General features: G+C 33.1%; 2 protein-coding genes across 2 annotated transcripts; one reads left to right on the forward strand and one right to left on the reverse strand.

The window, feature by feature from the left end:
• Positions 1 to 1,485: 1,485 nt before the first annotated feature.
• Positions 1,486 to 3,532, forward strand: LOC125053122 (dehydrogenase/reductase SDR family protein 7-like). Its single transcript, XM_047654345.1, has 5 exons — positions 1,486 to 1,759; positions 1,852 to 1,995; positions 2,197 to 2,416; positions 2,784 to 3,029; positions 3,100 to 3,532. Exons 1-5 carry the CDS (start codon positions 1,634 to 1,636, stop codon positions 3,288 to 3,290), a joined length of 927 nt encoding a protein of 308 aa, XP_047510301.1. The 5' UTR covers positions 1,486 to 1,633; the 3' UTR covers positions 3,291 to 3,532.
• On the reverse strand, positions 3,522 to 4,882 carry LOC125053123 (transmembrane protein 11-B, mitochondrial). Its single transcript, XM_047654346.1, has 3 exons — positions 4,766 to 4,882; positions 4,407 to 4,627; positions 3,522 to 4,090 (listed from the first exon to the last, which is right to left on the reverse strand). Exons 1-3 carry the CDS (start codon positions 4,786 to 4,788, stop codon positions 3,810 to 3,812), a joined length of 525 nt encoding a protein of 174 aa, XP_047510302.1. The 5' UTR covers positions 4,789 to 4,882; the 3' UTR covers positions 3,522 to 3,809.
• Between the last annotated feature and the right edge of the window lie 7,604 nt (positions 4,883 to 12,486).

Raw genomic sequence — 12,486 nt, forward strand, 5'->3', positions numbered from 1 at the left:
GGTATATTAGATTTATTCTATATCTTTATTTTTTAACGCATATCTTTATAGAATTTCGTCAACTATAAAATATGTAGGTTGTACCAATATATTAATGAATGTATTGATGCTATTTCTTCCACAATTGTCTAAGTAAGTAATTTATACATAATGCAAAAAGCTTTCGTCATAAATGAGCGCCAAATGCGAAAAAGTACTAAAGAAAGTAATTAATTCTAGCTGTGCGTTACGGTATAGAGTCAACACTCGACTACTTATTTAGAGATCACATTTAAATGATCAAAGTTTAACATTTATTAGTGTTAACACTGAATTAATCAAAGTTTATCAAAAAGGTTGTTACACTAAAGCCGACCGCAGATTCTTGCGAGGCGCCTCAACGAGGCCCTCGCCACGAATATTGGCGAGTTGAGGCTGAACGAGTGGTATCCACACTCTCGGTTTATTTAATTTATGCTTTTTCTTGCTAAGGTGTCCTCCAAAAGTCGTTTTTTGTTTATCTGATTCCAAATTTATATACATAATGATAGGTTCCATTTGATAAAATTCTTTAAAAGCCATACAAAAATCGTTGCTCCACTCCATCATGAAAAGAAAACACGCATCCTTATAGTGTACTTAGTAGTTAACACAGTGAGCAAGCGCTGGAGTGTGATACTTACGCCTCACCCTTCGCCTCCGACTTGCGCGTTAAGGACACCATCCACCCTCTCGCGATCGTGTCTCGTATCATGTAGAAATATGAAAAGAGTAAATAAAAGTAATAACATATTATTTATTACTGTTTAATATGTTTTTTTCCTTCAATTATTCAAAGGAACAGTTTTACTTTTTTAGTTGTTGTAATATATTTTCATTTAGACATTAGCCTGTGCTATTAATCTACTTAATGTAATTAAGATGAAAATATTTTTTTTAACCCATCTATATATTCTCGAACTTCTCTTGTAAAAGCTTAATAATGTCATAGTGTTTTCTTCTTGAAATCTCTAGTAACCAAATAAAAATAGAATATCGACAAAAAATGGCTAAGTATTAACTAGCGAAGTAAGGGACCCATGCCTGCGATACAGAAATGCATATGCCAAAACTTTTGACTATTTTTTGTCTGAATGCATTTTCAAGGTAAAAAAGGTATAATATAACAGAAAATATCAAAAGCTTAGAAATTGCGCCTAATTAATGGAAATTTGTGAAATGGTAAGAAAACACAGAAATTGAAGGATCGCCAAGCACAGAGAAAGGTGAATGACGCCATCGGAATCATGTTTAAAACTACTGAGTTTATTGGATAAACTAAAAATTTCCTTTTTTATCTTGATATCACTGACATATACTACAAACAGAGTTAAATTACTCTGATAAAATGAAATATGTTTCAAATGTTAATACACGCGATTCGTTGACATTTTGATTCGTTAGCTCGCATTGATTTTATCCTTTTAACTTTACCTACATCATACATGATCTGTGATTTTAATTTTTGACATAGTAACGACTGGTTTGTAAGTATATTTTGTTCGTGTATGTATATTGTCCTCAATATAAGTACATATTATATTGTACATTTAAAACTTGCATAGCACGTAGGATCCGTTTACTTGACCTCTACATAATATTTAAATTACATACAATGAAGAGCCTTGGAGTGTCCTGGTTTCTAAAATACACTGGTTTATCGATATCGGTTGCCTTCGGTATGTTACATTTGTATAATAAATATATTGAACGTAAAAGGAGGAATGCATTGGAAGGGAAGGTAAATGACTGGTCAGAAATTAAATAAGTTAATATTTACATTCTTATTTTAAGTAACTTAAATTATAATTAAAAACAAATTAATATTTGCAGGTTGTGGTTATTACTGGCGCTAGTTCAGGCATTGGGGAGGCACTAGCTCATGCATTTTATGGATATGGCTGTAATGTGATATTAGCATCTAGAAGAAAATCTGAGTTAGAACGAGTCAAACAGGATCTTTTGTCTAAAAAAGTGGTGTGTATATATTCAACTTCATGGTATAATGGTTGTTGGTTGGATGGTTGCCCTGTAAATTACTTAGGTCTATCTAAAAAAAGTATTTTATTATAACAAATCTAAATCTATTAATAAAATAATATAAAATAGATGTTATAAGTTTTTTATGTGATGGAAAGCTGAATATGGAATAAATTAATAAAATATTTGTTTTTACAGGAGAATGCAGTGGTTGAACCAGTAGTAATTGAGTTAGATTTAGCTGATAAAAATCAGTTTGAATTATTTATTCAAAAGGTTTATAATGTTTGTGGAAAGATAGATATTTTAATAAATAATGGGGGTGTTTCACATAGAGACTCTGTTATGAATACCAAGATGGATGTTTATGAAAAGATTATGAACATCAATTATTTTGGCTCAGTGGGTCTTACTAAAGGTAGGCCAGTATGCTTAATAAGTGCTTAATCCATACAGGTGCAGGACATATTCTATATCTTATCCATTGATACTTTCACCACCACAGATGCTTTCCGAGACCAACAGTGTCTAACAAAGTAAATTTTATGCTTTCCTTGGGGTAAGAATCTAAAACTATGCAGATTTCAAAAACTTGAAAGTGCGTTTTAAATATATGGAGGTGTTTAAGCAAACATATATATGTACATATCAGATAATATGCAATAATAGCTATAATGTAAATATTATATGTTACATTATTGTGACATAAAATAAGATAAATTTGCTGTTGGTGTTCCTTTATAAGTTAATTAAAACACATTAGTGACAAGTTTGAATGGTTACAGCTGCTTTGCCCGGAATGATTGAACAAAAAAGTGGTCATGTGGTATTTATTAGCTCGGTTCAGGGCCTTATTGCAATCCCTGATCGCTCTGCTTATGCTGCCTCTAAACATGCCCTTCAAGCGTTTGGTGACTCACTACGTGCAGAAATGGACCAATATAACATAAATGTATCTGTTGTGAGTCCAGGATATGTTAAAACAGCAGTTTCTTTAAATGCATTGACTGGTTCTGGAGATAATCATGGAGGTATGCTATTTAAACAAATAATAAAAAAAATTTTTTTTTACATTTGCTAAAAAAAAATATAATTTTTTAGTTATGGATAAAAGCACTGCCTGTGGATTTGCTGCTGAATATTGTGCTATAAAAATCTTAGACTCTGTGGTCCAGAAAAATAATGAACTGGTTGTAAGTCAGGTCACACCCAGATTAGCCATATTTCTGAGGCAGGCTGCCCCATCATTATATTTCTGGATTATGGCTAAACGAGCAGTGAAGACTACATAAGAAACCCAATGGGATGCCCATGTTCAATACATTGGTTTGTTTGATTGTTATTGTATAATGTATAATAAAAATGTAACACTTAATGTTCATTTCTTTAAAGTAATTTTTTTTTATCTTAGGCATCAGTGTGTGCGTTGTAAACATTGATTATTTGTTAAATGACTTAATCAGAATAATCAATTATGAGACAGGGAAAACTATTTTACTTAATTGGAATAAAAATTATATATATAAAACACAAATTAGTTTTATTTGTCTGTAACATATTGTTATCATTAATCTTAAAACACTACATTAAACAACCTTTTTAATTTACTAAAAAGCATTTTACACTATAACAAAATATATTTTGTACAGATTAATTATTTATCTAAGTGTACATACAAACATAATATACTTTATAAGAATATACAATATTGTACAATAAATTAAACTAGATTGAGACAGAAGACACTAGTGGTATGGTTGAGTAACCATACTCAAAACAAGCTTAAGTAATATAGCTTGGTAAAATAGGGTTCACTTAAATGTTTTGAAAATTCTCCATAGACATATAGTAACTGCAGCTATAGATACTGTGCTATGTAAAATGATTTTTCGTCTATTATCTGTGCGTACCAGTACAACAGGTGTGGCAGATGTAAGGTCACTCAACATTGGCATGGTTGACAAGTGGCGGCGATCTTTTTCCTCTTGATATTTGCAACAGGGATCCCATTGCCATGATAGAGTATAGCAACCAGCACAAAGAACTGATACCAATCCAAAAGGTGTGCACATCAATGAATTCCAAGCTAAACCTATGAAGACAAAATAAATCTAAATTAACAGTTGTAAATATAAAAGGAGAATAAAACATTAACATCTCAATTGGCATTTGAACATGCAAAAAATCTCCAATTGTTTATCTTAAATATAAATTTTTGACCTTGAATAAATTATGTTTAATAAACAATATTTTTATTTTATAATAATAGGAAGATTTCATTTTATAATGGTAACAGTGTGAATTTTCAACTTTAATGAGGTCTTAGATTGATTATTTTAATAGCTAAATACATATAATCAAGCAATTTTATTGTACACTACATAAACCTCTTTTGTTTATTTTAGTACCTGATGATATGCTGCATAATCCACTATATAATGACACTTTATGTAACAGGTTACCAACGTAAATCCATCGGGCAGTTTCTTCTCCTAGTGGCTCTGGCTCTATAACGATAACGCTAACACCAGCCTCAAGTGCTCTTTCCAATTCCATTTCAAACTTGATGTGGGCATTTTCACTATCGTACACTTCTCGTATAATAGCAACGCTTGAAGGTTTGAGATCACTACAAAACAGGGTTTTATAACAAAAAATCATATATATTTTTTTGCATATTTATTGCATTTGACCAACACATAAATTATAATTACTGTCTTATTTAATTTTAATGAAAATAATTTTCTAGTTTTCAATATTTACAAACCTGTCACTTTCATCACCCTCCATGTTTACTGTAATTTATACAGAGTACAGAATACAAAGATTATACAACTATCGATATATGATTCAATTTGAATTTAGTATTGCCATTTAATATTCTCGAAATGCTTAAAGTCACAGAATATATTTTCAAATAAATTTTGGGTATGTTCCGATATACACTGCGAGTACTGTATAGTGCTCCCACTGTTCAAAAATTTGTTCCGCTATGGACTGCAGTATACAGCCGCAGCGTCCTAGGAAATATATGACGTCACAAATCCCCGCTATACTTCTACTGCGAGCACTGGCGTTTTCGAGGTAAGGTACTCGCAGTGCTTTGATCACGTGATCAATCAAAACCACTTGAATGCCTAACGGCTGATATAACTTACAGTTTAATAACAAACATTTAAAATTCTAACTTACTTTCTTTGTAGTATTAATTCAATTGACAGTTAATATTAATATAGATTTTTTTAATGCGATAATACTCCAATAATAGTTTTTCTTGTTGAATTGAAAAACTTTGATGCACTCATTTGAAAACTGTGTCGAAAAACGAAGCCGACTAGTATACTGGACTGCGTTCCGTTTTAAATTGTAACCAGTATAGCTGGCTATAGAGAAACGGTTTCACAGTATACTAAATTGACGGTACTCTGTACAGTGGTCGCAGTGTATATCGGAACATACCCTTTGTCCCGACCTTTTTAGATGTAAATATGTAAAGATAAAGTTATGTCAACTGTCATCTGTCAAATATATTATATAACCAGTTTGCACCTTTGGTTTAGTATTTATATACTTCACTTTGATCTGTATTTAGCGCAATTATCTGCGCAGGACACATATTATTATTTACAGGTTCCCGCCATGTTAAATTTTAAAATAACGAACTAAAAATATCTCGGCCTTACAAAGCCACTGTTAGTTACCATAGTTAGTGCGAAATAATTAAAATCATCATGCTTTAATATTAACCAAAAATAATGGTAACCATAGTAACCAATATTGAATAATCGAATACACCATTTCGGTCCGCATTTACGTAGTTGGTCCCAAAGTTCTGTCACTGGCACATTATTTTTAAATTTCCAGAATGATTTTATAAAAAAATTATTGTATTCTATTTTTGAATGTTTGACTATTGTTTTAAAACAAAAAACAATCTAAAAGCAATAAGGCTTAAGAGATCGCGGTTGTTGTTAAAGCGGTACACGAAAAAATCGACAACGTGATAATATCCTCTTTACGGAAGAAAAAAATTTCGATATTAAAGAGAGGTACAATAAACAGAATGATAGAGTGTACGCTAGGAGTCCTGAAGAAGCTGGAAATAAAGTTCCTAGAGTGCAACAAGGACATCCATCCATCGATCATGAGTAATGGTCTGGTTGGGAGTGTCGTGGAATGAGGTTCATTTTTCGAAAAGGGGGTCAAACCAGTGCAAAAGTGTACCAAGAGACGGTTTTGGATCGGACCTGCCCAGCACGCTATTTGCGGGACATTACTTCGTGTTCCAGCAGGACTCTGCGCCTGCACACAAAGCCAAGATCATTCAAGCCTGGTTTAAGCGTCAAAACATCGACTGAATTAGACATGAGGATTGGCCTTCCTCCAGTCCGGACCTTAATCCTTTGGACTATAAAATTTGGGAGGTCTTAGAGAGGAAGGTCTGTGATAAATCCCATAAAAATTTGGAGAGTCTGAAGTCATCTTTAAAAAAAGCAGTCACTTACAATTGACATCGACATGAATATGGTGCGTGCTGCATAAAACTTATGCTATTGCTATTCCTTAATATATCACTCATTAAAAACTGATCAGTACTTTTGTTTTTATCATTATTTTCATTTATGACAGAACTTTGCCACCGACTACGTAGTACTAAGGCTGAAAATAGATTATTAGAATTTTCGAAATATTCGAATCGAGATTATCCCATAAAAATTTGTATATTAGAAAAAAAACTTTTTGTGGCACATAAAAACCTTTCATGTGGGATGGGAATCATGTTTAAATTCTCGATTATCATGACGCCTTTAACGCCGCTCTTATAATATTATCAATAGCTTTTTGCTTCAGTTTTTCATCAGGCGCTGCGTTTCGCGATTGATAAAATATGTATGTGCGTTATACGTTATAATAAATAATATATATAATTGTTACTAGGTATTGAGTCAAATGATAATGAAATATCAGTTTTAAATACTATGAATCCACTGTCTACCCTTCTTATAAAATGCCTAATGAGTAGTCATAGTACTTTTTAACTAATTTTATTTATTGGCATTGCATAAGAATAAGAACTGAACTGGACTCAATAATATTTATTTACACTTTATTACCTCATACAAAAACATACAAATAAAAAAAACAGGTTACATAAGATATAAGGCAACGGGCGGCCTTACATATTGCTAACAAGCAATTTCTTCCAGACAACCCTAATATGGACCAATAAATAAGAAACACATACAGAGGGTAAATTACAAGAAGTAAAGAAAATTCACAAAAAAAACTCAAAATAACATGTAACTATAACTAAAATAAAAGTTCTGTAGGGAAAGTTTCTAATAAAACATAGACTTTTTCCTTAGCTCCTGTGATATAAATTATTTCAGTGTGGTTTTTAGTAACAATTATTATTGTTATATTACTACATTGATACAATACATATAATTAAAACTAATAATAAAATAATATACATTGAAATAAATAACTAAACTTAACATAAACTAAAATATATCATTAAAAGGAGTCCCTTTAGGCAAGGTTCCGAAGATACTGGCAGCGTTCCCCCTTTGAATTGCTAGACTAATTCTTTGTCCGAGGTAGCTGCCAGATCTTCGGTCTCCTGTGATGTCGACTAACCTTTTTGAAATTTCTTTAAAAAGCCTTAAAGCGCTAGGACCCCACGGACCAAGGGTCTCGACACCGAATGGGACAAAAAAAAATAAAAAAAAAATAAAGTAAAAACTAAAGAAAAAATAAAAATATAATACATATGTATAAAAAAAAAATTTAAAAGCCAATGAAAAGGTTAACTGAGTCACAATTAATATATAAAAGTAGTAGTTAATTACGAGGCAGAAAAAAATTACCAAAAAGAAGATTTTAAAATATAACATAATATTGGAATTTTAATCTGAATAATTCTAAAAATTTCAGTAGTTTGGGTTTAAAAGTATGGATGCTGAGTGGTTGACTAAACTTTGTGTTATAATACATATCCTATTACTCTAGTAGTATATAGTCGCAAAAAATCTATAAATTCATATCCATCACCTATCACCTCCAATTTCATGTTAAAATATTATATTTTCTTTCACTTACCACCCACTATTGCCATTCTAAAATCCGTTTGCCACATTAGGCAAAGGTGAATGTTGCAAGTAAAAATCTGACATTTAAAATGTTATATTTTCTTAAGACTAGAAGTTAAAAATTATCTCTATTACAATATAATAAGAACTATATTTCTGTACAGCGCTACTAACCGCTTGAGATAGTTTTCGAATAGATGACTGGTGCTTTGTGCTAAGCTATGATACATAAGCGGTCCGTGTGGGTGCAAGGCTGACCTTAACTGCCCACGAAACTTACTAAGCATTTATGATCCCCGATCATGTGGGATGTCAACAACTTTTGACATTAAAGTTTCTATTTGGAAGTTATATCCTTGTTCTTAGGTCAATTAGGTAGGGTATCAATTGTAAAAGTTAATTATAACGCAAAACAAAATCAATTAAAATAAAATATAATAAAAAAACTACTACGTAACAAATAAGGGCAACGAGCCTTATTCAAAATTCAAATTCAAATTTTTTTATTCATAAACAAGTTACATTTTTAGAAGATATTGGCGCCCCTGAACTGATTCTAGGGAGACCTGTACATCAGGGTACTTAAAATGCTCTTCGATAAAGGGACTGTGGAAGACAAACGTGATCTATTAATTCCAGCAATTATCGCGTTCAACTCTTTATCTATTTAATATTAACATGAACGTAAATTACTTCAGAGTTGATTAATATATTTTGGCAACTTAATTACACAATTTTATCATATTTTTTTATATTGGCTTAAGACCTTAAAATTTTCTTGAACTGTCAATTTTATTTACTTTTATTACCTGTCCGAAAAAAATATTGTATAAAATCATTTATTCACTTTTTGATGTTTCTTGATGCTTCTGCCCGTGTGCCATTCTCAAATTTATATGGAAACGCTTCATTCTATAAATGGAATATCCAACACAAAAGGAATGTATTTAATTAAAACCTATAGTTTATGAGATTAACGAGTTTTACCAAACAAACTCTCTTTTAGATTCATTTAACCATCGATTTGAGTAATGTGCCGTAGCCCATACAGTATTTTTTTAAATTCAAAGTTCGCAAACAATTATATATTTTCTTGTGTTCATTACTTTTGTGTTCATACACAGTTATCTAAATATTAAAAGTGCATGCTCTCATTTTCCTGTCACTATCAATATTCATTACAAAATTTCCTTGTTTTTACAGTTGATTTGATACACTTGTTTCAATAATTGAACTAGTATCTGCTCCTATTAATATTACATACGTGGTATTTTAGTTTTTTACTAAAAAGATTTTATTTTAAAGTAATTAAACAAATGTCCTAAATAGTGGAAAACAATACGCTTAAGTTACAATAATTTTTCTTGTATATTAATGGTTAAATGAATTTGCTGTCGCTAATTTCTCTTAGAATCCCTCCACCATGCGACAAGATGCACACAATTGTTCCATGTGCCTTGTACGAACTCAAATTACCTGCATAATTCGCCAATTATCGGGTTTTATCTAACTATGACACTAATTAGGAGGATATTGATATTTTCCACCTTACCAAAGAGGATGTGAGGAAATATTTGAAGGGGCGGCAAGACTCTATTTTTTTTCTTTGAAATATTAAATACTAAAAAAAAACTTTGTTTAAGGTTAAGTTTTCTTTAAAAACATGTTTTATATATTTTTGTCTCTTAATGTACTAACTTAAGTTTTCTTTTTCATATATATTGTTTATCTATGTAATCTGTTTTGGCTTTCTATATTGTCTAAGTGTTTTTTTATAATATGTTTGTTAGCTGTAAGATTACTAATAAATAAATAAATGAACCTACCTAGCCTAGGAATTCACCAGAAACAATTAAACGTTTTTTTTAAAGTAAAAACAAAATAGTTACCGAGGAAATATGGCATATTTTTTATCTTACCAATATGTTCGAAATATGTTGGTTGTGTGTTTTGACCGCTAGACCTATGTCTGTGTGTTAATGATCGCCGAAGGTAATTTACTAGTCCCTACACAATATATCCTTATTCTTTGATAGTAGATGATTTCTGTTCTGTGATTTACTACGGTTAAATAACGTTGTACGATTCCCACCAAGCTGGTGCGATAGAACGGGCGCGGGTATTGAACCCGAACATCCGCGGGATTCACGATGCATTCCCCCGTACCTCGCGCCCCGCGCCCTTAGCTTAGACCTTTACTTGCCTGTGCTACTTTGCTGCTCTCGTGTCTGCGATTGTAGTCCCTTTGGGAGAACACGTTTCATCTCGTTATGGTTTTATGGAATTTTACACCTTTCTAGAGACCAGATTTCGACGAAACAAACAATTCGTGTCTATTTAGTAAGTTGTAGGGTAGGAAGATGTAAGGCACTATTTATGTATTTTCAGGTATGCAAAAACAAAAGACGACGGAATGAAGGCGTGCATTAAAATTGTTACCCTCTTTGAATGCACTCGTTGTCCTTGCAATCCCGACAACGTTGAGGATAAAAAACTCAGTCTCTACCATAACGTAATTATGCAGACTGCAAAGTTAAAAACAGGGGCATAGAGGGGGACGTATTGCATAATGCATTGCGTAGCATACATAATGTACTGGATATGCGATAACAAAGCATATTAGGGATACTGAACGGTTCAAACGTAACTTAAATTTGAATTGTATTCTATTAGCCAATTCGCCAATTCCGGAGAATTTTTCTATGTATAGTCAGAAAAAATTGTTATTTATTTTCTAGAATCAATGTAATAGCAATCTATTACATTGATTCTAGAAAATAAATAACAATTTTTTCTGGTATAAGACCCATCGACATCAATATGTCGATGGGTCTTATGGTTATATGGTTATGGTTTGTGGACTCGTTTTCCGCACTTAGACTCTCACTAGGTCCGTTGTACGTGAGCCCTGGCTAACTAAGCCAGCCTAACTCCTTCCAGAAGCACAGAAGCTTCCTGGGCACTTCGCAGGCTTCACGGAGCGACCTCACTGTTCCGAGGATTTCTGTACGTTGTTTAGCCACAGCCTCGCACTCCAGGACTACGTGGGTGACTGTTTCCTCTGCGTTGAAACAGCCTCTGCACATGGGGCTGTCTGTCGCGCCTAGGACATAAAGGTGTTTATTAAGGAGGCAATGGCCCGTGATTGTCCCTATCATTATTTTGAGGTTATTCCTGGTTAGATTTAAAAGTTGTTTAGTCATTCTTGTGTTAGTCACTGGCAGAACCAATTTGGATTGCCTGCAGTCCACACTTGATGACCAACGTTGGTGCTGGAGTTCCTCAGATCTCTGGCGAATCCATGTTCGCACTTGCGAGAAGGGCAAGGGTAGGAGCGGATACGGGCCTGCCGGCAACATTTCCGAGCCTCTCCTCGCAAGCTCATCGGCTGCGTCATTGCCGAGAGATCCGCTGTGTCCCTTAATCCACTGTAGGGTGACCCTGTTCGTCAGGGCTAATGCCTCCAGTGCATTGTGGCACTCCAGCACCAGTTTGCTGTTTGTCGTGTTACCCCCTAACGCCATCAGCACAGACGCGCTGTCGGATACGAGCTTAATACAAAAGTTATTAACTCCCAACCGCTTTACGCCTCTGGCTGCTTCGGTTAGGGCAACACACTCGCATTGAAAAATCGAACTGTGTATGCCTAGGGGTAGGTGTGTTTTGATGTTGAGATCTTGAGAGAATATGCCAGCACCGGAGCCGCTCCCTGTCTTTGAGCCATCAGATGGGTCTTATACCCTGATCTATTGGAATTTAGATCATTAAAAAGGGTTCAAGGAAGGCGTAACAAAAACTCAATTTCCCATTAAATACGCCAAGATTAAGTTTATTGAATTCGACCGATGTAATTTATAAATATGTTTTTTTAGTTATAATTGGCTACCGGTTAGTGTAACTTACACTTTACCACTTTGGCCAGAATATTAAATTATAAAAGCATAATAAACCCTAAATTATATATTTTTGGGTAACTTTCAACCTAAACGATACTGGCTTTATATTTTGTTATTCATATTTATTCAATTTTTTATTTTTATTCATCAAAATAATATTGCCATGTTCTAATGTAGGTCTGTTTGACAGGTTTAAAAATCGATTTCTAATACCAATTAAAGTTAGGCCTTACGTGCAGATATTTCCTCTTCACTGGAGTTTTGATACCGCCTATGAGTCGTCATGATTACTAGATGTGTATTTGTATTAAGATAATATAGTGTTTAAATGTAGGTCACGCATACAATAACATGAATGCTATTATTATAGATGCTCTAGAGGCATACCCTGGCTGCGTAAATATCTTTTAGGCGACGCGTAAATATCATTTTTAAGGCATGTACCAACTAACACTTCCTTATATTCCTTCCTTCCTTAAGAATGTTTCTCAATTAATTCA

Source organism: Pieris napi, chromosome 10, assembly GCF_905475465.1.
Source record: "Pieris napi chromosome 10, ilPieNapi1.2, whole genome shotgun sequence".
Lineage (NCBI taxonomy): Eukaryota > Metazoa > Arthropoda > Insecta > Lepidoptera > Pieridae > Pieris > Pieris napi.